The 27,224-nt window shown below is 49.3% G+C and overlaps 1 protein-coding gene across 3 annotated transcripts in view; it reads right to left on the reverse strand.

Annotated features, from left to right (window-relative positions):
- Positions 1–25,058, reverse strand: part of EXOC6B (exocyst complex component 6B) — a 472,504-nt gene extending 447,446 nt beyond the window's left edge. The window contains exon 1 of one of the 3 annotated variants that reach the window (XM_040335548.1): positions 24,890–25,056. In XM_040335548.1, coding sequence (XP_040191482.1) covers positions 24,890–24,978 — 89 coding nt within the window. In that variant the 5' untranslated portion in view covers positions 24,979–25,056. Of the gene's footprint in view, positions 1–24,889 lie in introns of all 3 variants that reach the window. The other 2 variants (XM_040335549.1, XM_040335550.1) reach the window with 2 other exon arrangements.
- Positions 25,059–27,224: the final 2,166 nt, after the last annotated feature.

Consider the following 27,224-nt stretch of genomic DNA (forward strand, 5'->3'; position numbering starts at 1 on the left):
ATTGCAAATATTTTAATCATTAAAAAAACAGTTCATAGCTTGCCTTTGATTAGAGATTTACCGTATTTATCGGCGTATACCGCGCACTTTTTTCCCCTTAGAATAAGGGGAAAATCGTGGGTGCGCGATATACGCCGATACCCGCGCTCAGTTTAAACGGCTCCGCCGACATATACCAAGCGCAGTACACTCGGGTACATTCGACCAGGCTCGGCTTCGCTCGTGGTCACGCTCTGTGACGTTTATGCGTGAGAAGCCGAGCGTGCCCAAGTGTACTGCGCTCGGTATATGTCGGCGGAGGCGTTCAAACTGAGCGCGGGAAGCGGGGATTCAACTCGGAGACAGCGCGGGAGAATCCGGGAGGACACCACCGAGGCCGCAGACGGACGCCGGACCGGACAAGGATTCCTGCGGGGAGCGATCCGGGACAACGGCACGGCTATTCGTTTATAGCCGCCCCATCGCGATTGCTCCCCGGAGCTGAAGAACGGGGAGAGCCGTATGTAGACGCGGCTTCCCCGTGCTGCACTATGGCGGCGCATCGATCGAGTGATCCCTTTTATAGGGAGACTCGATCGATGACGTCAGTCCTACAGCCACACCCCCCTACAGTTGTAAACACACACTAGGTGAACACTAACTCCTACAGCGCCCCCTGTGGTTAACTCCCAAACTGCAACTGTCATTTTCACAATAAACAATGCAATTTAAATGCATTTTTTGCTGTGAAAATGACAATGGTCCCAAAAATGTGTAAAAATTGTCCGAAGTGTCCGCCATAATGTCGCAGTCACGAAAAAAAAAATCGCTGATCACCGCCATTAGTAGTAAAAAAAAAAAAAAAAAAAAACTATCCCCTATTTTGTAAAGCTATACATTTTGCGCAAACCAATCGATAAACGCTTATTGCGATTTTTTTTTACCAAAAATAGGTAGAAGAATACGTATCGGCCTAAACTGAGGGAAAAAAATGTTTTATATATGTTTTTGGGGGGATATTTATTATAGCAAAAAGTAAAAAATTGCATTTTTTTCAAAATTGTCGCTCTATTTTTGTTTATAGCGCAAAAAATAAAAACCGCAGAGGTGATCAAATACCACCAAAAGAAAGCTCTATTTGTGGGGAAAAAAAGGACGCCAATTTTGTTTTGGGAGCCACGTCGCACGACCGCGCAATTGTCTGTTAAAGCGACGCAGTGCCGAATTGTAAAAACCCCTTGGGTAATTTAGCAGCATATTGGTCCGGTCCTTAAGTGGTTGATATCCATCTCCTGATCGGTCTCCGCTCTTGCACAGCCGTGCCAAGTTGATAAACCTGGCCCTATGGGCACGACAACAAGGATTGTAAATATTTGTCCCACGCCTGTGAAGTGCTTTGCCGGTGACGCCCAGATATTAATGTCTTGCTGGAGGTTGGCTGTAATTTAATGTCCCTGGTCTGTGTTCTCAGTCACTCTCCGTCTACACCCCCCCCCCCCCCCCATGAGAAAACGAGCCTCTTCCTCCGATTTCAGTGCCAGCCTCATAATATATCAGCACGGAGGACAATGCATCTTCCGCATTTACAGGGACTTGCCGCTCATTACTCAACGCTGCTGGTCTAAAAATAAAGTCTTATTTGTGTCTCCTAAATATAGAGCGCCGTCACTCCGGGGCACAGAAAACAAAGCAGACAAGTCCAAGGGAGGAGGAGGTTGGCAGGATTCCACAGACGCTGTGATAGGAGTCATATCCTGAGCCGCACACCAACACAGGTACTGAACGTCTATCAGAACATGAGTGGCGGTTCTCACTACAGCGACTTGGGATCCGACTTGTCAGACCTCAAGTCGCCGGACATAAGAAATTCCATTGAAGTGAATTGAATGGGAGCCGTCTTAAAGCGGAGGTTCACCCGTATATAGGACTTTCCCCTTAGATTCCTGCTCGTTTTCTCTAGGGGAATCGGCTATTTGTTTTAAAATATGATCCGTACTTACCGTTTACGAGATGCATCCTCTCCGCCGCTTCCGGGTATGGGCTGCGGGACTGGGCGTTCCTATTTTGATTGACAGTCTTCCGAGAGGCTTCCGACGGTCGCATCCATCGCGTCACGATTTTCCGAAAGAAGCCGAACGTCGGTGCGCAGGCGCCGTATAGAGCCGCACCGACGTTCCGCTTCTTTCGGCTACGAGTGACGCGATGGATGCGACCGTCGGAAGCCTCTCGGAAGACTGTCAATCAAGAAGGAACGCCCGCTCCCGAAGACCCATACCCGGAAGCGACGGAGAAGATGCATCTCGAAAACGGTAAGTACTGCTCATATTTTAAAACAAATAGCCGATTCCCCTAGACAAAACAAGCATCCAGCTATGGGGAAAAGGTCAAAAAATAAATGGGTGACCTCCCGCTTTAACCACTTCATTACCGGGCACTTAAACCCCCTTCGTGCCCAGACCAAATGTTCAGCTTTCAGCGCTGACGCATTTTGAATGACAATTGCGCGGTCATACAACACTGTACCCAAATTATATTTGTATCATTTTTTTTCCCACAAATAGAGCTTTCTTTTGGTGGTATTTGATCACCTCTGCGATTTTTATTTTTTGCGCTATAAACATAACATTTTTGAAAAAAAAAACACAATATTTTTTACTTTTTGTTATAATAATATCCCAATTAAAAAAAACTTAAAAAAAAAAATTCCCTCGGTTTAGGCCGATACGTATTCAACATTTTTTTTTTTTTTTTTTTTTTTTTTTTTTACAAAAATATCGCAATAAGCGTTTATTGATTGGTTTGCGCAAAAGTTATAGCGCCTACAAAATAGGGGATAGATTTATGATTTTTTTTTACTAGTAATGGCGGCGATCCGCGATTTTTTTTTTTTGTCAGACCTGCGATATTGCAGCGGACGTATCGGACACTTTTGACACAATTTTGGGACCATTCACATTTATACAGCGATCAGTGCTATATAAATGCACTAATTACTAAATGTGACTGGCAATGAAGGGGTTAACACTAGGGGGTGAGGAAGGGGTTAAATGTGTATCCTGGGTGTGTTCCAACTGTGTGGGGGGAGGGGGGTGACTGATGCTGTGTCTCTATGTACAAGGGACACAGATCCGTCTCCTCTCCTCTGACAGCACGTGGAGCTCTGTGTTTACACCCCATCATTACACACAGAGCTCCACGTCCCTGCTGTCACCGCCGATCGCGGGTACCTGGCGGACATCGCGGCCGCCAGGCACGCGCATCGGCTTCCCAGCGATGCGCCGGGCACGGGGGAATGTCAACAAGAGGACGTCCAAAGACGTCCACTCGGCACTTGAGAGTCGCGCTGTGGACGTCTTTCGTCCATAGCGCGGATCCCAAGTGGTTAAAGGGTCACTATAGGATTTAAATTTTTTTTCTTTAAAATAGCCATAGCTGCTCACTGTATCACTCGGCCCCGCCCCTCGGCGCGCCGCATCACTGGATGTGATTGACAGCAGTGCCAGCCAATGGCTGCGCTGCTCTCAATCCATCCGCTCTAGCCAATCAGCAACCAGGCTGGCCGGCGAAGAGGATCTCGGGACCGAGCGCGGGGCTTTCGAAGGGGACGGTTAGTAGAACGGGGGCTCGGGGGGGGGGCGGCATCATCAGATGTTTTTTCACCTTAATGCATAGATTGCATTAAGGTGAAATTTTATTTTCCTTTACAACTCTTTTAATGTACACTACTAAAGTCGCTCCGACTTCAGAAAAGGTTCCTGTACTAGAAGGCGACTTCAAGGCAACTTGTACCCATAGATTTCAATGGAAGTCGCCTCCAAAGTCGGATCTCCATCTATATTGAAGCGACTTTACAGGAAAAAGAAAACAGTTTACACAGGCAAACCCCTCCCTCTCACAGAGCTTATTATTCTGTGATTGGCCACAGCCAAAGTCGCCTGTCCTGGAGGCAACATTAAAGCGGGGGTTCACCCAAAAAAAAAAAAAGATGTAACATTACATTCAGCCGAGTTGTCAAAATGACAATCCGCTGTTTTTTTTTTATTTTATCCCCGTACATACCGTATTTTCACCGCCGCTTCCAGGTATGTCTTCTGCGGGACTGGGCGTTCCTAATTGATTGACAGGCTTCCGACCGTCGCATACAGCGGCTCTATACGGCGCCTGCCCACCGACGTTCGGCTTCTTTCGGCAACTCGTGACGCGCTGTATGCGACGGTCGGAAGCCTGTCAATCAGATAGGAATGCCCAGTCCCGCAGAAGACATACCCGGAAGCGGCGGTGAAAATACGGTATGTACGGGGATAAAAAAAAAAAAAAAAAAAAACAGCCGATTGTCATTCTGACAACTCGGCTGAATGTAATGTTAAATTATTATTTTTTTGGGTGAACCCCCCCTTTAAGTCTCGTAAGTTGCTCAAATTCGCGCTGAAGTCGCCTCCAAATCGCCTTGCAAAGTCACGCTGTAGGTCGGGTTGCCCCTGTGTGAACCGGCACTCAGCGTTATTTGGCTTAAGGCCCCTTGCACACTGGGGCGTTTTTCATGCGGTACAGCGCTAAAAATAGCGCTGCTATACCGCATGAAAAATCATGCCCTGCAGTGTTCAATGTGAAAGCCCGAAGGCTTTCACATTGAAGCGGTGCGCTAGCAGGAGCGCACCAAAAGTCCTGCTAGCCACATCTTTACCGCGGTATAGGAGCGGTGTGTTCACCGCTCCTATACCGCGCCTTCCCATTGAAATCAATGGGAAAGCGCGGTAATACCGCCCGCAACGCGGGCGGTGTTAACCCTTTTTCGGCTGCTAGCGGGGGTTAAAACTTCACTGCTAGCGCCCGAATATCGCGGTAAATACGACGGTATAGCCACGCTACAAATAGCGCGGCTATACCGTCACCGCGGCTCCACGCTGCAATGTGAAAGCAGCCTTATACAATAAAATAAACCAAAATCAAACTACAGCCCTCCAGTTGTTCAGGAACTACAATTCCCATCATGCCTAGTCATGTCTGTGAATGTCACTGTGTTACAATGCCTTATGGGATGTGTAGTTCTGCAACAGCTGGAGGGCAGTAGTTTGAGGATCCCTGAAATAAACATTCCCCAAGAATCTGTTAAAAATTCTTACCACGGAACTTGCAATTTACAACTACCAATGCTGCTGTCTACTGCCCTGTCAGCAAAGTAACAGTGTACGTGGTGGTGGTGCCCCATTGATTTTAATGGGCAGGAGCGTTATACACACCGCTGCTTCGCCGTTCCAAAGATGCTGCAAGCAGGACTTTTTTTTTTACCATCCTGCTAGCGCACCACCCTCGGGGCTGTCACACTGGAGAGACAGCAGCGGCTGTTTCAGGGCGCTTTGCAGGCGCTATTTTTAGCGTTGTAGCGCCTGTAAAGCGCTTCAGTGTGAAAGGGGTTTTAGTGGTGCTTTAAAGCATCTTCAAAGCCTCCATAGAAGTCTATGGCAAAGCTCGCTCGAAGCCCTACCAAGCACCAAGCAAAAGCAAGGTGTAAACAGGACTGTAAGCTAACCATTTTATTTAGTGACAAGGGCTTTCAATGGCGTTCAGAGGGCTTTAATAAAGTCTATCCAAAGCCATGTTTTGAGGCAAGAGTAAACTAGCCCTTACACCAATAATCAGGGCGGCAGGTCGGCTAATATAACGTGATTTTGCATTGCAGCCGCCGGAGGCCCTACTGCTCATGCGCGAGGCCTCGCTCCTCTCTCCTACTGGCCCTTTCAGCTTCACACCGGGAACCCTACTGCTCATACACTGAGCCCCGCTCCTCTCTCCTACTGGCTCTTTCGGCTTCACACCGGGAACCCTACTGCTCATACGTGAGGCCCCCGCTCCTCTCGGCTTCACCCCGGGAACCCTACTGCTCATACACTGAGCCCCGCTCCTCTCTCCTACCGGCTCTTTCAGCTTCACCCCGGGAACCCTACTGCTCATACACTGAGCCCCGCTCCTCTCTCCTACCGGCTCTTTCAGCTTCACACCGGGAACCCTACTGCTCATACACTGAGCCCCGCTCCTCTCTCCTACTGGCTCTTTCAGCTTCACACCGGGAACCCTACTGCTCATACACTGAGCCCCGCTCCTCTCTCCTACTGGCTCTTTCAGCTTCACACCAGGAACCCTACTGCTCATACACTGAGCCCCGCTCCTCTCTCCTACTGGCTCTTTCAGCTTCACACCGGGAACCCTACTGCTCATACGTGAGGACCCGCTCCTCTCTCCTACTGGCTCTTTCAGCTTCACACCGGGAACCCTACTGCTCATACGTGAGGCCCCCGCTCCTCTCGGCTTCACCCCAGGAACCCTACTGCTCATACACTGAGCCCCGCTCCTCTCTCCTACTGGCTCTTTCGGCTTCACACCGGGAACCCTACTGCTCATACGTGAGGCCCCCGCTCCTCTCGGCTTCACCCCGGGAACCCTACTGCTCATACACTGAGCCCCGCTCCTCTCTCCTACCGGCTCTTTCAGCTTCACCCCGGGAACCCTACTGCTCATACACTGAGCCCCGCTCCTCTCTCCTACCGGCTCTTTCAGCTTCACACCGGGAACCCTACTGCTCATACACTGAGCCCCGCTCCTCTCTCCTACTGGCTCTTTCAGCTTCACACCGGGAACCCTACTGCTCATACACTGAGCCCCGCTCCTCTCTCCTACTGGCTCTTTCAGCTTCACACCAGGAACCCTACTGCTCATACACTGAGCCCCGCTCCTCTCTCCTACTGGCTCTTTCAGCTTCACACCGGGAACCCTACTGCTCATACGTGAGGACCCGCTCCTCTCTCCTACTGGCTCTTTCAGCTTCACACCGGGAACCCTACTGCTCATACGTGAGGCCCCCGCTCCTCTCGGCTTCACCCCAGGAACCCTACTGCTCATACACTGAGCCCCGCTCCTCTCTCCTACTGGCCCTTTCGGCTTCACACCGGGAACCCTACTGCTCATACACTGAGCCCCGCTCCTCTCTCCTACTGGCCCTTTCGGCTTCACACCGGGAACCCTACTGCTCATACGCGAGGACCCGCTCCTCTCTCCTACTGGCTCTTTCAGCTTCACACCGGGAACCCTACTGCTCATACGTGAGGACCCGCTCCTCTCTCCTACTGGCTCTTTCAGCTTCACACCGGGAATCCTACTGCTCATACAAGAGGCCCCGCTCCTCTCTCCTACTGGCCCTTTCAGCTTCACACCGGGAACCCTACTGCTCATACGCGAGGCCCCGTTCCTCTCTCCTACTGGCCCTTTCGGCTTCACACCGGGAACCCTACTGCTCATACACGAGGCCCCGCTCCTCTCTCCTACCGGCCCTTTCGGCTTCACACCGGGAACCCTACTGCTCATACACAAGGCCCCCGCTCCTCTCTCCTACTGGCCCTTTCGGCTTCACACCGGGAACCCTACTGCTCATACGTGAGGCCCCGCTCCTCTCAGCTTCACCCCGGGAACCCTACTGCTCATGCGCGAGGCCCCGCCGCCATCTCCTACTGGCCCTTTCAGCTTCACGCCGGGAACCCTACTACTCATACACGAGGCCCCCGCTCCTCTCTCCTACTGGCCCGGCCACCTGGGAGGGATGAGGAAGGAGGCCCAGCCGTGTCGTCACCACCTGCGGCTGAGGCTCCCGGAAGTGGGAAATGATACCTGTCCCCCCTGAAAGTTGCCAATTGTGGGGGTGGGGGATCAGATGAGCAGAAGTTCCACTTTAAACACGGACAGGGGTGCTTACAGTTATCAGCTTTTATTCCTTTATGTAAAACCTTTATCCCAAAAAGGGAACATAACTATTGCTGTAACTAATTATAAAGTGAGATCTGGAGATTAGCTTTGATTTGTTAGTGTATCTAAATCTACTAGTCCATCTAACACCACCCCCCCCCCCCCAGACTGACAATGCTGCTGTCCAAAAGGTTCCCCATGTGCTCCTTCATCCAGAGTGGGGGTGTTATAATACAAGAGGTGGGTTATAGGCCAGATCACCAGGTGAAAACAGACGGGGGGAGGCTAAAAAAAATAAAAAACAAATGCAGCCACCACATCTAATGATTGGAAAGCTGCAATATATGACATTTTTGATTTAAGGTTTAATATCACTTTAAGACCTGAACACACATTAGAAGATTATTTACAGCCTGATCTTTTTTTTTTACTGGATCTTTAAACATCAAAAGGACCATGAATTCCTTTTAATGTCTCCGTGTTTTATCTCAGTCTGCAATCATCAGATTCGGCGATCACATGAAACCATTTACCTCCCTTCACCCACAGGGCAGCGTCTCCATCTAAATGTTATGGAAATGCCAGCAGAACGGGAAAACCTTCACACAGTCCAAATGAATACCCACCTATGGGTACGTGGCCTTAAAGTGCAACTAAAAGGCAAAAAATTGGTAGTTTTGGATTTATATTTTTTATTTTTTTTGGAGTGTAGAGGGATTAGAACCCCTGTCAGGTTTTTACTTTTCCAATAAATTCTAATTGCATTGTGTATGGGAGTGTGGCCATCCCTTGTTTCTTCACCGTCAGATTGTATTGCTGTCTGTGCCCTTAGTTAGGGAGATTTACCCCATTTGCCCTGTTTATCATTAACCACTTAAGCCCCGGACCAATATGCAGCTAAATGCCCAGAGGTGTTTTTACAATTTGGCACTGCGCTGATTTAACTGGTAATTGCGCGGTCATGCAATGTTGTACCGAAACGAAATTTGCGTCCTTTTCTTCCCACAAATAGAGCTTTCTTTTGGTGGTATTTGATCACCTCTGCGGTTTTTATTTTTTGCACTATAAACAAAAATAGAGCGACAATTAAAAAAAAAAAAAAAAAAAAAAAAGCAATTTTTTTTTACTTTTTGCTAGAATATCCCTAAAAAAATATATATAAAAAAAAATAATATATATATATATACATACACACACAAATAAACGAATATATATTCTTCTACATATTTTTTTCCCCCCAAAAAAATTGCAACAAAGCGTATATCAATTGGTTTGTGCAAAAGTTATCGTGTCTACAAAATAGGGGATATTTAAATGCCATTTTTATTATAATTTTTTTTATTAGTAATGGTGGCAAGCTTTTTTTTTTTTTTTTTTTTCAGTATTGGGAACAGACGGATCGGACACTTTTGACATATTTTTGGGACCATTGACATTTATACAGCGATCAGCGTTATAAAAATGCACTGATTACTGTGTAAATGTCACTGGCAGAAAATGGGTTAACACTAGGGGGGGCAATCAAAGGGTTAAATGTGTGTTCCCTCACTGTGTTCTAACTATGTGGGGATGGGACTAACTAGGAGAGGAGAGATGACAGATCATTGTTCCTACTTTGTATAAACCAGTGTTAATTTAGTTCCCATCATGCCCCAGGACTGCGACGACATGGGGGGGGTCACCAGGTGACATCAACCGGTGACCACGCCCCATGCCTATATAAGTCGTTGCGCACCGTGCAACCGGCAGAGCGTTGAGTCAACATCTCAAGAAGAGAAGAGGGAAGAAGGCGACAAGGAAGACCGGGCCCCCTGCTAGTAAAAAAGCTGGAAGAAGATAGCTGTGGTGCCCGGCAGAAGGAAGAAGGCACCTGAGAGCAGGAGGAGAACTGGAGAGCGGAGAAGAGGCCGGAAGAAGACCCCTGAAGTCGGAAGACCACCCCCAGGGGTGCCTAATAAATTACTTTAAAAACCTGTGTAGTGTTTTTTTATTGAAATTCTTTCCACCATGTGAATGGGTAGGGGTACAATGTACCCCATACTCATTCACATAGAGTGGGGGGCCGGGATCTGGGGGCCCCCTTATTAAAAGCCCCCCACCCACAGACCCCGACAACCAATGGCCAGGGTTGTCAGGAAGAGGCCCTGTCCTCATCAACATGGGGACAGGGTGCTTTGGGGTGGGGGGGGCTGCAGGGCGCCCCCCTCCCCCAAAGCACCCACCTCCCCATGTTGAGGGCATGCGGCCTGGTACGGTTCAGGGAGGAGGGGGGGCGCTCGCTCGTCCCCCACCCCCTTTCCTGACCGGCCGGGTTGTATGCTCGGATAAGGGTCTGGTATGGATTTTGGAGGGGAACCCCACGCTGTTTTTTCGGCATAGGGGTTCCCGTTAAAATCCATACCAGACCTAAGGGCCTGGCATGCTCATGGGGGGGAACCCATGCCGATTTTTTATTTCTAATTTGGCGTGGAGTTCCCCCTCATGATAACAGCGACGAGACTCCCCTCCCCTCTCCAAGGTCATCAAATCCGCAGCTAAAACGCAAAGGAATCGCTGAAAAGCAGATTGAGAACTTGGCAAAGAAAACGGAGCTCAAAAACTCAACACACAAGTGTGAATCCGGCCCAAAACATTTTAGTCGACCCCAAAGTGTTCTTGGATGGTTGGGAGAAGTTGCTCTCGGAGGATGTTTTTGGACCACTCTTTATTCATGGCTGTGTTCTCAGGCATAATTGTGAGTGAGCCCCCCCCCCCACTCCCTTGGCTGAGGAGCGACCCCCCACATGAATGGTCTCAGGATGCTTTACTGTTGGCATGACACAGGACTGATGGTAGCGCTCATCTTTTCTTCTCCGGATGCCCCAAACAATCGGAAAGGGGAATCCATCAGAGAAAATTATTTTCCCCCAGTGCTCGGCAGTCCAATCCCTGGACCTTTTGCAAGATACCAATCTGTCCCTGATGTTTTTCCTGGAGAGAAGTGACTTCTTTGCTGCCCGTCTTGACACCAGACCACCCTCCAAAAGTCTTCTCCCCACTGTGTGTGCCGATGTCCTCACACCTGTCTGCTGCCATTCCTGAGCAAGCTCTGCACTGGTGGTGCCCCGATCCCTCAGCTGAATTGTCTGTAGGAGACGGTCCTGGCTCTTTCTGGACTTCAACAATTGAGCTTTTCTCCTTGAAGTTCTTGATGATCTGATAATTGGTTGATTTAGATGCAATTTTAGTAGCAGCAAAAAATATCCTTGCCTGTGAATTAGAGGTCGACCGATATATCGGCAGGCCGATATATCGGCCGATATTTGGCCGTTTTGGAGAAATAGGCATCGGCCGATTTTTATCCAAATTAGGCCGATATTTTACATGGCCGCTAGCGGATCCAGAGATAGGCCGAGGCCTTTCCTGATGCGGTGACCGCGGCGGCATTCCGCGGATTGCCGCCGCGGTCACAGCATCAGGAAAAGCCGCGGCTTCGGCCTAGCACCGGAGCCGTGCCCATCTTGGTACGCCCAGCACAGCGGCCCTCCTCTCTGTTTACACCCACAGAGGAGGAGGGGCCTGCGATCGTGGGACACACACCGCTCTCTGATGTCTGTACTACGGGGGGCAGGGGGGGTGTCTATACTGGAGGGAGAGGGGGTCTGACACCATTTGTTTTTGCACCAGTGCCACGTGCCAGTGCCAATTGGTGCCACTTGCCATCCAGTGCCACCATTCAGTGTCAATTAGTGCCACCTTCCATCCAGTGCCACCTAAAGCCATCAGTGCCACCTACCAATGCCAACCAGTGCTGCCAGTGCTAACTATTGCCATCCAGTGCCACCTGCCAGTGCCACGTGCCAATTGGTGCCATTTGCCAGTGTCAATCAGTGCCACCTGCCAGTGTCAATAAGTGCCACCTGCCAATCAGTGCCATCTGCTAGTACCATCTTTCAGTGCCATCCAGTGCAACCTGCCAGTGCCAATAAGTGCCACCTGCCAATCAGTGCCTTCTGCTAGTGCCATCTTCCAGTGCCACCAAAAAAAAAACATCGGCCTAAAATATCGGCCGCAAAAATCTGCATCATATATCGGCCAACGGCCGCCCAGATTTCTAAATATCGGCATCGGCCAGAGAAAAACCCATATGAGCCGACCTTTACTGTGAATCCCTTTTTGTGCAAAGCAATGATGACTGCATGTGTTTCCTTGCAGGTAACCATGATTAACAGATGAATAATAAATGATTTCAAGCACCGCCCTCCTTTTAAAGCTTCCAGTCTGTTATTCTAACTCTAATCAGCATAAAGCCTCATACACACGATCGGATTTTCCATCGGGAATTGTATGATGATAGGATGTTGTTGGAAAATCCAACCGTTTGTACGCTCCATTGGACAATCGTTGTCGGATTTTCCTCCAACAAATGAGGGATAGCATGCTTTAAAATTTTCCGACAACAAAATGTGTGTTGTTGGATTTTCCGATCGTGTGTACAAAAGTACAAACACGCATGCTCCGAAGCAATGCTCACCATAACACAACATTAGCAGAAGTTGCCCAAAGGGTGGCGCTAAAGAGCTGAAAAAACACGTAGTTCCGTGTTTGTTGGCTGACAATTCTTTGCCGTTTGTATGCAATACAAGTTCACAACCAAACACCCTTCGGACAAAAGTCCTACGCTTTGTCCGATTGAAAATCCAATCGTGTGTGCGAGGCTTTAGCCCTGGTTCACATCGATGCTACTTTGAAATTTCAAAGTAGCAAGGTCGGCGCGATTTCAGCCGCTACTTGATAGACATCTGTGTGGCTTCATGCACAGATGTCTATTGAAGTCGCACCAAAAAATTCGCAAAAGTAGTACTTTTGCAAATCGGCGCAGCGCTGCAAAAATCGGTGACGAACCGATTGGAACAGTACCATTGCCTCCAATAGGCTGCGCTTGTCATGCGATTTGATCTCTCAAATCTCATGACCAGGGTTGGACAAACTTGCTTGGAATCTAGGAGCCAGCTAAAAAAGTTAGGAGCCAGGAACGTGCCCAGTTCCGCCGAGCTCGCGTGCAGAAGCGAACACATACGTGAGCAGCGCCCGCATATGAAAATGGTGTTCAAACCACACGAGAGGTATCGCTGCGATTGGCAGAGCGAGAGCAATAATTCTAGCTCTAGACCTCCTCTGTAACTTGCAACCTGTAGAATTTTTTAAAAGTCGCCTATGGAGATTTTAAAGGGTAAAAGTTTGTCGCCATTTCAGGAGTAGACGCAATTTTGAAGCGTGACATGTTGGGTATCAATTCACTCGGCGTAACATCATCTTTCACAATGTAAAATAAATTGGGCTAACTTTACCGTTGTCTTATTTTTTTATTCAAAAAAGTGTATTTTTCCCAAAAAAGTGCGCTTGTAAGACCGCTGCGCAAATACGGTGTGACAGAAAGTATTACAACGACCGCCATTTTATTCTCTAGGATGTTAGAATAAAAAATATATATATGTTTGGGAGTTCTAAGTAAAGGGAAGGAGATGAAAAAAAGGCAGGGAAGCTCCATTAGCATTGCTGATTGTCTTGTCATACCAACGGCCACCGCAAGAGAGCGCCAGATTCCAGAAGGAACCATAGGACAGCAGAAGGCCGCGGCCTCAATTATGGGCCAGCGTGGCCCGACACGATTGTGGGGGGGGGGGGGTGTGCATGGAGACAGGGTACCCCAGCTGTGCTGCCCCAGGCGCCAGGTCGCTAATTCTGATCGCAATTGCTCCATTGTGAACCTAGGCTTAGAGTGATTTCCAGCCTTGTCCTCGCCAACACCGACACCTGTGTTAACCACTTCCATACCGGGCACATATACCCCCCTCCTGCCCAGGTGAAATTTCAGCTTCCGGCACGGCGTCGCTTTAACTGACAATTGCGCGGTCATGCGACGTGGCTCCTAAACAAAATTGACGCCCTTTTTTTCCCCACAAATAGAGCTTTCTTTTGGTGGTATTTGATCACCTCTGCGGTTTTTATTTTTTGCGCTATAAAACAAAAAAAGCAACAATTTTGAAAAAAAATTCAATATTTTTTGCTTGTTGCTATAATAAATAGCCAAATTTTTTTTTTCCAATTTTTTTTTTTCTCAGTTTAGGTCGATACGTATTCTTCTACATATTTATGGTAAAAAAAAAAAAATCGCAATAAGCGCTTACAAAATAGGGGACAGAATTATTATTATTATTTTTTTACTAGTAATGGCGGCGATCTGCGATTTTTTTATTGGGACTGCGACATTATGGCGGGCACATAGGACACTTTTGACACATTTTTGGCGCCATTCACATTTATACAGTGATCAGTGCTATAAATATGCACTAATTACTGTATAAATGTGACTGGCAGTGAAGGGGTTAACACTAGGGGGTGAGGAAGGGGTTGAATGTGTACCCCAATTAGTGTTCTAACTGTGGGGGAAGGGGGGTGACTGGGGGAGGTAACCGATGCCGTGTCCCTATGTACAAGAGACACAGAACACACAGAGCTCCACGTCCCTGCTCTGTCATTACCGATCGCGGGAGCCTGGCGGACATCGCGACCGCCAGGCAAGCGCATCGGCATCTCGGGGACGCGCCGGGCGCGCGCCCCCCAGTGGCCGGAGTAATCCAGGACGTCAATTGACGTCCTGTTGGATTTCCAGAGCCACCGTGAAGCCGTCATTTTACAATGACCCGTGGCTCAAGTGGTTAATGAGAGAATCACCGACATGTCAAATGGTCCTTTTGTGGCAGGGCTGGAATGCAGTGGAAATGTTTTTTTATGGGATAAAGTTTTAATTTTCATGGAAAAGAGGCACTTCATCGGATCGCTCTTCATAACATTCTGGAGTAGATGCAAAATTTCCATCATAAAAATGGAAGCAGCAGACTTTGCGGCAACTAATATTTGAATCATTCACAAAACTTTTGTTTTTGTTTTTATTTTACATAATTTTAGACTTGTATGTATAGCAGCGGGGGGGGGGGGTGATGTGCTGCCGCGTGACACGGCCCTCTGGGTGAAAATTACATTTCGGACATTTTTCTCGCATTACATTGGAATGAAGTGAAAGAACAGCAACTATCTATCTTCTCCTTACATTGTGTGACAAATACCAACACTGCTGCTGTAAACAAGACCTAGAAAAATTGAGCCGGGTCCTCTTGTCACATGACGGGTCCTCTTGTCACATGACGGGTCCTCTTGTCACATGACGGGTCCTCTTGTCACATGACGGGTCCTCTTGTCACATGACGGGTCCTCTTGTCCAGGGGTTGACAAACTTGCTTGGAATCTAGGAGCCAGCTAAAAAAGTTAGGAGCCAGAAAACGCACCCCGTCCCGACGAGCTTGCGTGCAGAAGCAAACACATACGTGAGCAGCGCCCGCATATGTAAACGGTGTTCAAACCGCACATGTGAGGTATCTCCGCGATTGGTAGAGCGAGAGCAATAATTCTAGCCCTAGACCTCCTCTGTAACTCAAAACATGCAACCTTTAGAATTTTTTAAGCGTCGCCTATGAAGATTTTAAAGGGTAAAAGTTTGTCGGCATTCCACGAGCGGACGCAATTTTGTAGCGTGACATGTTGGGTATCAATTTACTCGGTTTAACATTATCTTTCATAATATAAAAAAAAATGGGGATAACTTTACTGTTGTCTTATTTTTTATTTAAAAAAAGTGTAATTTTTTCCCCAAAAAGTGCGCTTGTAAGAGCGCTGCGCAAATACGGCGTGACAGAAAGTATTGCAACGATCGCCATTTTATTCTCTAGGGTGTTAGGATAAAAAATATATATAATGTTTGGGGGTTCTAATTAGAGGGAAGAAGATGGCAGTGAAAATAGTGAAAAATTACATTAGAATTGCTGTTTAACTTGTAATGCTTAACTTGTAATACCAACGGCCACCACCAGATGGCTCCAGCTTACACATCTGGTGGTAATAACTTGTAATACCAACGGCTCACCACCAGATGGCGCCCCCCCCCTTCCAAGCCAAGTTGCCAGGACTCTATTTCTAGTCGCCATGGCGACCTGGTCAACCGGGAATTGTCAAGCCCTGCTCTTGTCACATGACAGGTCCTCTTGTCACATGACAGGTCCTCTTGTCACATGACAGGTCCTCTTGTCACATGACAGGTCCTCTTGTCACATGACAGGTCCTCTTGTCACATGACAGGTCCTCTTGTCACATGACAGGTCCTCTTGACATTTTAAGAAGTGACTTTAAATGCTCACCTTCTTCTATCTATACTGGAAGCTGTGTGTTGGATTACACCCCCTCCCCGCCTATAGGGGGGGGGGGGGGGGGGAGTAGAATGGTGCACACGGATGTCACCCAGCATAGATACCCAACCAATCCTGAGAAAAACACAGGGGTGGGGGTGGGTGGGACTACACTGCTGACCCCCTACTGGAAATGCTGTCACCATCACCTATTCCAATCCTTGAGTCTCTGAGTGGAAATCTGGGAGATCCGTTGTGTAAAGCAAAACCCTGATCTTTGGGCTTATCCAGGATCTCAGTGTATTCTAGTGTGTCTTCAATACTCTGAGATCCTGAATGAGCCCACAGATCAGGGGGGGGGGGGGGGGGGGGGGGGGGGACACTGTGTGTGTCAATGACAGCCAGGCCACTGAGATGTATAGAAGAACAACCAGCGATGGGGGTCTCCTGTCTCCCAGGAAACGGAGTTTACTAACAACCAGAGTGATCATGTGTCTGCAGACCACCAATACTCACAGAGCACCAGGTACATCACATGACTTCCTCCTCCGCCGCCTTATCCCACAGGGGGGCGGAGTCAGAACACAGCTCTGAGGATTCATCCAATCACATCACAGAGAATGAGGCCAACACCAATCATAGATGGACAGAAAATAATAATTACATGTCATGTGAGCCCAACCCAGAGACCCGCCCCGTCCAATAACCTGTCATACTCCTCCCAGTCTCTTGTCACACAGGGCAGTCTCTCTCCGTCTCTCGTCACACATGGGCAGTCTCTGTCTCTCGTCACACATGGGCAGTCTCTCTCCGTCTCTCGTCACACATGGGCAGTCTCTCTCCGTCTCTCGTCACACATGGGCAGTCTCTCTCTGTCTCTCGTCACACATGGGCAGTCTCTCTCTGTCTCTCGTCACACATGGGCAGTCTCTCTCTGTCTCTCGTCACACATGGGCAGTCTCTCTCCGTCTCTCGTCACACATGGGCAGTCTCTCTCCGTCTCTCGTCACACATGGGCAGTCTCTCTCTGTCTCTCGTCACACATGGGCAGTCTCTCTCTGTCTCTCGTCACACATGGGCAGTCTCTCTCCGTCTCTCGTCACACATGGGCAGTCTCTCTCTGTCTCTCGTCACACATGGGCAGTCTCTCTCTGTCTCTCGTCACACATGGGCAGTCTCTCTCTGTCTCTCGTCACACATGGGCAGTCTCTCTCCGTCTCTCGTCACACATGGGCAGTCTCTCTCTGTCTCTCGTCACACATGGGCAGTCTCTCTCTGTCTCTCGTCACACATGGGCAGTCTCTCTCCGTCTCTTGTCACACAGGGCAGTCTCTCTCCGTCTCTTGTCACACATGGGCAGTCTCTCCGTCAGTCTCTTGTCACACAGGGCAGTCTCTCTCCGTCTCTTGTCACACAGGGCAGTCTCTCCGTCTCTTGTCACACATGGGCAGTCTCTCCGTCAGTCTCTTGTCACACAGGGCAGTCTCTCCGTCAGTCTCTTGTCACACAGGGCAGTCTCTCCGTCAGTCTCTTGTCACACAGGGCAGTCTCTCTCCGTCTCTTGTAACACACAGCAGTCCGTCTCTTGTCACACATGGGCAGTCTCTCTCCGTCTCTCCTCACACATGGGCAGTCTCTCTCCGTCTCTTGTCACACATGGGCAGTCTCTCCGTCAGTCTCTTGTCACACAGGGCAGTCTCTCCGTCAGTCTCTTGTCACACAGGGCAGTCTCTCCGTCAGTCTCTTGTCACACAGGGCAGTCTCTCTCCGTCTCTTGTCACACAGGGCAGTCTCTCTCCGTCTCTTGTAACACACAGCAGTCCGTCTCTTGTCACACATGGGCAGTCTCTCTCCGTCTCTCCTCACACATGGGCAGTCTCTCTCTGTCTCTTGTCACACATGGGCAGTCTCTCTCTGTCTCTTGTCACACATGGGCAGTCTCTCTCTGTCTCTTGTCACACATGGGCAGTCTCTCTCTGTCTCTTGTCACACATGGGCAGTCTCTCTCTGTCTCTTGTCACACATGGGCAGTCTCTCTCTGTCTCTTGTCACACATGGGCAGTCTCTCTCTGTCTCTTGTCACACAGGGCAGTCTCTCTCCGTCTCTTGTCACACAGGGCAGTCTCTCCGTCTCTTGTCACACATGGGCAGTCTCTCCGTCAGTCTCTTGTCACACAGGGCAGTCTCTCCGTCAGTCTCTTGTCACACAGGGCAGTCTCTCCGTCAGTCTCTTGTCACACAGGGCAGTCTCTCCGTCAGTCTCTTGTCACACAGGGCAGTCTCTCTCCGTCTCTTGTAACACACAGCAGTCTGTCTCTTGTCACACATGGGCAGTCTCTGGCCGTCTCTCCTCACACATGGGCAGTCTCTCTCTGTCTCTTGTCACACAGGGCAGTCTCTCCGTCAGTCTCTTGTCACACAGGGCAGTCTCTCCGTCTCTTGTCACACATGGGCAGTCTCTCCGTCAGTCTCTTGTCACACAGGGCAGTCTCTCCGTCAGTCTCTTGTCACACAGGGCAGTCTCTCCGTCAGTCTCTTGTCACACAGGGCAGTCTCTCTCCGTCTCTTGTAACACACAGCAGTCTGTCTCTTGTCACACATGGGCAGTCTCTCTCCGTCTCTCCTCACACATGGGCAGTCTCTCTCTGTCTCTTGTCACACAGGGCAGTCTCTCTCCGTCTCTTGTCACACATGGGTAGTCTCTCCGTCAGTCTCTTGTCACACAGGGCAGTCTCTCCGTCTCTTGTCACACATGGGCAGTCTCTCCGTCAGTCTCTTGTCACACATGGGCAGTCTCTCCGTCAGTCTCTTGTCACACAGGGCAGTCTCTCTCCGTCTCTTGTAACACACAGCAGTCCGTCTCTTGTCACACATGGGCAGTCTCTCTCCGTCTCTCCTCACACATGGGCAGTCTCTCTCTGTCTCTTGTCACACATGGGCAGTCTCTCTCTGTCTCTTGTCACACATGGGCAGTCTCTCTCTGTCTCTTGTCACACATGGGCAGTCTCTCTCTGTCTCTTGTCACACATGGGCAGTCTCTCTCTGTCTCTTGTCACACATGGGCAGTCTCTCTCCGTCTCTTGTCACACATGGGCAGTCTCTCTCTGTCTCTTGTCACACATGGGCAGTCTCTCTCTGTCTCTCGTCACACATGGGCAGTCTCTCTCTTGTCACACAGGGCAGTCTCTCCGTCAGTCTCTTGTCACACAGGGCAGTCTCTCCGTCAGTCTCTTGTCACACAGGGCAGTCTCTCCGTCAGTCTCTTGTCACACATGGGCAGTCTCTCTCTGTCTCTTGTCACACATGGGCAGTCTCTCTCTGTCTCTTGTCACACATGGGCAGTCTCTCTCTGTCTCTTGTCACACATGGGCAGTCTCTCTCTGTCTCTTGTCACACATGGGCAGTCTCTCTCTGTCTCTTGTCACACATGGGCAGTCTCTCTCTGTCTCTTGTCACACATGGGCAGTCTCTCTCTGTCTCTTGTCACACATGGGCAGTCTCTCTCTGTCTCTTGTCACACATGGGCAGTCTCTCTCTGTCTCTTGTCACACATGGGCAGTCTCTCTGTCTCTTGTCACACATGGGCAGTCTCTCTCCGTCTCTTGTCACACAGGGCAGTCTCTCTCCGTCTCTTGTAACACACAGCAGTCCGTCTCTTGTCACACATGGGCAGTCTCTCTCCGTCTCTCCTCACACATGGGCAGTCTCTCTGTCTCTTGTCACACATGGGCAGTCTCTCTCTGTCTCTTGTCACACATGGGCAGTCTCTCTCTGTCTCTTGTCACACATGGGCAGTCTCTCTCTGTCTCTTGTCACACATGGGCAGTCTCTCTCTGTCTCTCGTCACACATGGGCAGTCTCTCTCTGTCTCTTGTCACACATGGGCAGTCTCTCTCCGTCTCTTGTCACACATGGGCAGTCTCTCCGTCAGTCTCTTGTCACACAGGGCAGTCTCTCCGTCAGTCTCTTGTCACACAGGGCAGTCTCTCTCCGTCTCTTGTAACACACAGCAGTCTGTCTCTCGTCACACATGGGCAGTCTCTCTCCGTCTCTCCTCACACATGGGCAGTCTCTCTCTGTCTCTTGTCACACATGGGCAGTCTCTCTCTGTCTCTTGTCACACATGGGCAGTCTCTCTCCGTCTCTTGTCACACATGGGCAGTCTCTCTCTGTCTCTTGTCACACATGGGCAGTCTCTCTCTGTCTCTCGTCACACATGGGCAGTCTCTCTCTTGTCACACAGGGCAGTCTCTCCGTCAGTCTCTTGTCACACAGGGCAGTCTCTCCGTCAGTCTCTTGTCACACATGGGCAGTCTCTCTCTGTCTCTTGTCACACATGGGCAGTCTCTCTCTGTCTCTTGTCACACATGGGCAGTCTCTCTCTGTCTCTTGTCACACATGGGCAGTCTCTCTCCGTCTCTTGTCACACATGGGCAGTCTCTCTCTGTCTCTTGTCACACATGGGCAGTCTCTCTCTGTCTCTCGTCACACATGGGCAGTCTCTCTCTTGTCACACAGGGCAGTCTCTCCGTCAGTCTCTTGTCACACAGGGCAGTCTCTCCGTCAGTCTCTTGTCACACATGGGCAGTCTCTCTCAGTCTCTTGTCACACAGGGCAGTCTCTCTCAGTCTCTTGTCACACATGGGCAGTCTCTCTCTGTCACAAATAAAACCTATGTGGCTCACGGTCAAAGTTAAAAAACAATAAGAAAGTAGCTTTTAAAAAATATAAAAATGAAGGAACACTAGTGTTGTTTAAATGTTACAAAGAATATAACAGGATATGCAAAAAGGAAATCAAGGATGCAAAAATTCCAAACGAACGACAGATTGCAAAAGATAGTAGGACAAACCCCAAAAAAATCTTTAAATATATTAATAGTAAAAAGGTGAAGTCTGAGCATGTAGGCCCCTTACAAAATAATCTAGAGTGGGTGACTGGGGACAAAGAGAAGGCAAATTTATTAAATGTTTTCTTCAGCTCTGTGTATACAATGGAGCATGGGGGAGCTCATGTCCAAAATGGGGGTGGGAGTGACACAGCCCCAAATCCACAATGGCTCAAAAGTGATATGGTCCAGAAATATTTAGACAGAATAAAGGTGGATAAAGCACCTGGACCTGATGGCATCCACCCACGGATCCTAGGTGAGTTGAGCTCTGTCATTTCAAAGCCACTGTATCTAATATTTAGGGACTCATTAATGACAGGAATAGTACCACTGGATTGGCGCAGGGCCAATGTGGTGCCCATATTTAAAAAGGGAACAAAGTCTTTACCAAGTAACTATAGACCTGTTAGTTTAACTTCTATAGTTGGGAAGATACTGGAACGTTTAATAAAAGACCACATGGATGAGTTCTTGCTGGAAAAAAACTATTTAAGCAGCAGTCAACATGGATTCATGAAAGACAGAAGTTGTCAGACAAACCTGATTTCCTTTTATGAAGAGGTAAGTAAAACCCTGGACAGAGGCGTGGCTGTGGACGTGATATATTTGGATTTTGCAAAAGCGTTCGATACAGTTCCGCACACACGGCTCATGTGTAAGGTAAGGTCTACAGGATTGGATATATCAGTTTGTAAATGGATAGAAAACTGGCTGAAAGACAGAATTCAGAGAGTCGTGGTTAATGAGTCTTACTCTGAATGGTCCAATGTTATCAGTGGTGTACCCCAAGGTTCAGTGCTGGGACCCTTACTTTTCAATATCTTTATAAATGATATTGGGTCTGAGATCAAAAGTAACATTTCTGTCTTTGCAGATGACACCAAGCTATGCAGTGGAATAACGTCCTTACAGGATGTCTCCAATTTACAAGCCGACCTCAATGCTCTGTCTGATTGGGCGACTAAGTGGCAGATGAGGTTTATTGTTGATAAATGTAAAGTTATGCACTTGGGGGCTAAGAATATGCATGCATCATACATACTAGGGGGAGTACAACTGGGGGGGTCTGTAGTGGAGAAGGATCTGGGGGTTTTAGTTGATCATAAGCTCAATAATGGCATGCAATGCCAAGCTGCGGTTTCCAAAGCGAGCAAAGTCCTTTCTTGTATTAAGAGAGGTATGGACTCCAGAGACAGAGATATAATTTTGCCCCTGTACAAATCATTAGTAAGACCTCATCTGGAATATGCAGTTCAGTTTTGGGCACCAGTTCTCAAAAAGGATATAGGAGAACTGGAGAAAGTGCAGAGAAGAGCAACCAAACTGATAAGAGGCATGGAGGAGCTCAGCTATGAGGAAAGATTAGAGGAACTGAATTTATTCACTCTTGAGAAGAGAAGAATAAGGGGGGATATGATCAACATGTACAAATATATAAGAGGTCCATACAGTGAACTTGGTGTTGAGTTATTCACTTTACGGTCATCACTGAGGACATGGGGGCACTCTTTACGTCTAGAGGAGAAGAGATTTCATCTCCAAATACGGAAAGGTTTCTTCACAGTAAGAGCTGTGAAAATGTGGAACAGACTCCCTCCAGAGGTGGTTCTGGCCAGCTCAGTAGATTGCTTTAAGAAAGGTCTGGATTCTTTCCTAAATGTACATAATATAACTGAGTACTAAGATTTGTAGGTAAAGTTGATCCAGGGTAAATCCGATTGCCTCTCGGGGGATCAGGAAGGAATTTTTTCCCCTGCTGTAGCAAATTGGATCATGCTCCGCTGGGGTTTTTTGCCTTCCTCTGGATCAACTGTGGGTATGAAGTTGGGTGTATAGGATTTTACTGTGTTTTTTTATTTTGTTTTTTGTGGTTGAACTGGATGGACTTGTGTCTTTTTTCAACCTGACTAACTATGTAACTATGTAACTATGGGCAGTCTCTCTCTGTCTCTCGTCACACATGGGCAGTCTCTCTCTGTCTCTCGTCACACATGGGCAGTCTCTCTCTGTCTCTTGTCACACACGGGCAGTCTCTCTCCGTCTCTTGTCACACATGGGCAGTCTCTCTCCGTCTCTTGTCACACATGGGCAGTCTCTCTCCGTCTCTTGTCACACATGGGCAGTCTCTCTCTGTCTCTCGTCACACATGGGCAGTCTCTCTCTGTCTCTCGTCACACATGGGCAGTCTCTCTCCGTCTCTTGTCACACATGGGCAGTCTCTCTCCGTCTCTTGTCACACACGGGCAGTCTCTCTCCGTCTCTTGTCACACATGGGCAGTCTCTCTCCGTCTCTTGTCACACATGGGCAGTCTCTCTCCGTCTCTTGTCACACACGGGCAGTCTCTCTCCGTCTCTTGTCACACATGGGCAGTCTCTCCGTCTCTTGTCACACATGGGCAGTCTCTCTCCGTCTCTTGTCACACACGGGCAGTCTCTCTCCGTCTCTTGTCACACATGGGCAGTCTCTCCGTCAGTCTCTTGTCACACAGGGCAGTCTCTCTCCGTCTCTTGTCACACATGGGCAGTCTCTCTCCGTCTCTTGTCACACATGGGCAGTCTCTCTCCGTCTCTTGTCACACACGGGCAGTCTCTCTCCGTCTCTTGTCACACACGGGCAGTCTCTCTCCGTCTCTTGTCACACATGGGCAGTCTCTCTCCGTCTCTTGTCACACATGGGCAGTCTCTCCGTCTCTTGTCACACACGGGCAGTCTCTCTCCGTCTCTTGTCACACACGGGCAGTCTCTCTCCGTCTCTTGTCACACACGGGCAGTCTCTCTCCGTCTCTTGTCACACATGGGCAGTCTCTCTCCGTCTCTTGTCACACACGGGCAGTCTCTCTCCGTCTCTTGTCACACACGGGCAGTCTCTCTCCGTCTCTTGTCACACACGGGCAGTCTCTCTCCGTCTCTTGTCACACATGGGCAGTCTCTCTCTGTCTCTCGTCACACATGGGCAGTCTCTCTCTGTCTCTCGTCACACATGGGCAGTCTCTCTCTGTCTCTCGTCACACATGGGCAGTCTCTCTCTGTCTCTCGTCACACATGGGCAGTCTCTCTCTGTCTCTCGTCACACATGGGCAGTCTCTCTCCGTCTCTTGTCACACATGGGCAGTCTCTCTCCGTCTCTTGTCACACATGGGCAGTCTCTCTCCGTCTCTTGTCACACATGGGCAGTCTCTCTCTGTCTCTCGTCACACATGGGCAGTCTCTCTCTGTCTCGTCACACATGGGCAGTCTCTCTGTCTCTTGTCACACATGGGCAGTCTCTCTCCGTCTCTTGTCACACATGGGCAGTCTCTCTCCGTCTCTTGTCACACATGGGCAGTCTCTCTCCGTCTCTTGTCACACACAGGCAGTCTCTCTCCGTCTCTTGTCACACACGGGCAGTCTCTCTCCGTCTCTTGTCACACACGGGCAGTCTCTCCGTCTCTTGTCACACATGGGCAGTCTCTCTCCGTCTCTTGTCACACACGGGCAGTCTCTCTCCATCTCTTGTCACACATGGGCAGTGTCTCTTGTCACACATGGGCAGTCTCTCTGGTCACACATGGGCAGTCTCTCTGGTCACACATGGGCAGTCTCTCTGGTCACACATGGGCAGTCTCTCTGGTCACACATGGGCAGTCTCTCTGGTCACACATGGGCAGTCTCTCTGGTCACACATGGGCAGTCTCTCTGGTCACACATGGGCAGTCTCTCTGGTCACACATGGGCAGTCTCTCTGGTCACACATGGGCAGTCTCTCTGGTCACACATGGGCAGTCTCTCTGGTCACACATGGGCAGTCTCTCTGGTCACACAGGGCAGTCTCTCTGGTCACACAGGGCAGTCTCTCTGGTCACACAGGGCAGTCTCTCTGGTCACACAGGGCAGTCTCTCTTGCGGTCAGTCTCTTGTAACACACAGAAATCTCTCTCCCTCTATACAGCAGTCTCTGTATCTCTTCTCTTGTAACACACAGGACAATATCTCCCTATGTCTCTCTCCCCTGTCACACACAGATAAGTCTCTGTCTCTAGTCACACTCCTGACTGTCTCTCTCCCTTCCCCCTCAGCCTCTCACCTCAGGGTGGGCCCTATACAGTTGGTCTCGGTGGTCTCGATCTCCCTGAGGATCCTCTCATGTTCCGCCGCTGTCTCCAGCTCCGCCATGTTCGCTGGATTCTCCGGGCCCCGCCCTCTCCCGGACCCGTTCTAAACGCCGCGCTCCACGGACTTTGCGTTCCACAAGACGTGCGCTGCGTTCCACCTCCACGTACGTCCCCTTCTTCCGCGTCTTCCCCGACGTATTTTGCTACAGTATCTGAGCTGCGTTCCACCGGTTGGCTTTTTGTTTCCTTGCGTTCCACTGTCCTTTTTTTTTTCTGTTACTTGGAGTAGCACCATGTAGTGAGTGGGAGGTTTATTCTCCCGTGCTTAGCATAGCTTCAAACTGTCCCTGATTTGTAGTAAAGTCCCTCTTTCTTCCTCATTTATCCCTCATTTTGGTCTGATCTATATAGTTGTATGTAAAATACACTTTAACCACTTAAGCCCCTGACCATTTTGTAACCAGACCCCTTTTTGCGATTCGGCACTGCGTCGCTTTAACTGACAATTGTCGTGCGACGTGCCTCCCAAATAAAATTTACGTCCTTTTTTTTCCCACAATTAGAGCTTTCTTTTGGTGGTATTTGTCCACCATTTTTATTTTTTGCGCTATAAACAAAAATCGAGCGACAATTTAAAAATGAATGCAATATTTTTTTCTTTTTGCTATAATAAATATTCCCCAAAAATATATATAATTTTATTTTCCTCCGTTTAGGCCGATACGTATTCTTCTACATATTTTTTGTTAAAAAAATTGCAATAAGCGTTTATTGATTGGTTTGCACAAAAGTTATAACGTCTACAAATTAGGGGATAGTTTTATGGCATTTTTATTAATATTTTTTTTTTTTACTAGTAATGGTGGCGATCAGCGATTTTTATCGTGACTGCGACATTATGGCGGATAAATCGGACACTTTTGACACCATTTTGGGACCATTGTAATTTTTACAGCGATCGGTGCTATGAAAACGAACCGATACTGTAAAAATTACACTGTCAGTGAAGGGGTTAATATTAACCTGTAGGGGGCGCTGAAGGGGTTAAAGCGGAGCTCCACCCTAAAGTGGAACTCCCGCTTATCGGAACCCTCCCCCCTCCGGTGTCACATTTGACACCTTTCAGGGGGGAGGGGGGTGCAGATACCTGTCTAAAGACAGGTATTTGCACCCACTTCCGGCCACACAGTCTCGGGTAAACTGCGGGCATGACATCACCTCCCCCCCCCCCCCCCCCGTTGTGTTCTGGGAACACTCGGCTCCCAAAACACAGCGGGAGCCAATCGGCAGGCGTAGGGAACCGGGCAGTGAAGCCGGAGCGCTTCACTTCCTGGTTCCCTCACCAAGGATGGCGGGGGGGGGGGGGGGGTCAGCAGAGTGACGAGCGATCGCTCGTCCTCTGCTGCGGACGCCGCTGGACTCCAGGACGGGTAAGTGTCCTAATATTAAAAGTCTGCAGCTGCAGTATTTGTAGCTGCTGGCTTTTAATATTTTTTTTTCAGCGGACATCCGCTTTAAGTGTGACCTAATGAGTAAGTCTTACTGTGTGGGGGCGTGGCCTGGTGTGTGACACATCACTGATCGTCGTTCCCAATGACAGGGAACAGACGATCACTGACAGTGCCACTAGGAAGAACAAGGTTTGTTTACACTTACCTCTCCCCGTTCTTCAGCTCTGTGACCCGATCGCGGGACACCGGCGGTCCTCGTCATCCGGCGCCGGCCGATTAGTTCTCCGGGCCCCCGATGGCACGGGAGAGCCCGGAGAAGCACTGGATGGCGGCCGGAGGGGGGGCGTCCCCTCCTGTCATCTATAAGGACAATCAAGCGGCGGAGCTGTCGCTATGAATGTTCTTATGGTGTAGGGCAGTGATGGCGAACCCGTGGCATGCGTGCCGCTGCCGGCACGCCGAGCCCTCTCTGTGGGCACGCCATGAAAAAAGAGAAAAGCACACACTAAAATCCATTCGTCCCCACCGCACCGCAAACTACATCTCCCACAGTTCTCTAGGCTATCGATGACGTGTCCGAGTGGGACTGACAAAGAAGAAGCTCCGGGGGTGACGTGCGTGCGTGCGTGCGTGTGTGCGTGCACACGCTGATCCAATCAAAGAAGCTGTCTCATCCAGAACGCATCCACCATGAAAAAAATCAGCGGTGACGTGACTGGGAGCACATGCGGCTGGAATCAGAGGAGACTTGCGGGCGGGAATGAGCTGCTGGAGGAAGGTCAGACACTGGGAGACAGGTGTTAATGTGGAGTGTACAGTACAGTTATCTTGTCAGTCCTAAAGTGGAGCTCCACCC

Source organism: Rana temporaria, chromosome 1, assembly GCF_905171775.1.
Source record: "Rana temporaria chromosome 1, aRanTem1.1, whole genome shotgun sequence".
NCBI classification, from domain to species: Eukaryota; Metazoa; Chordata; class Amphibia; order Anura; family Ranidae; genus Rana; species Rana temporaria.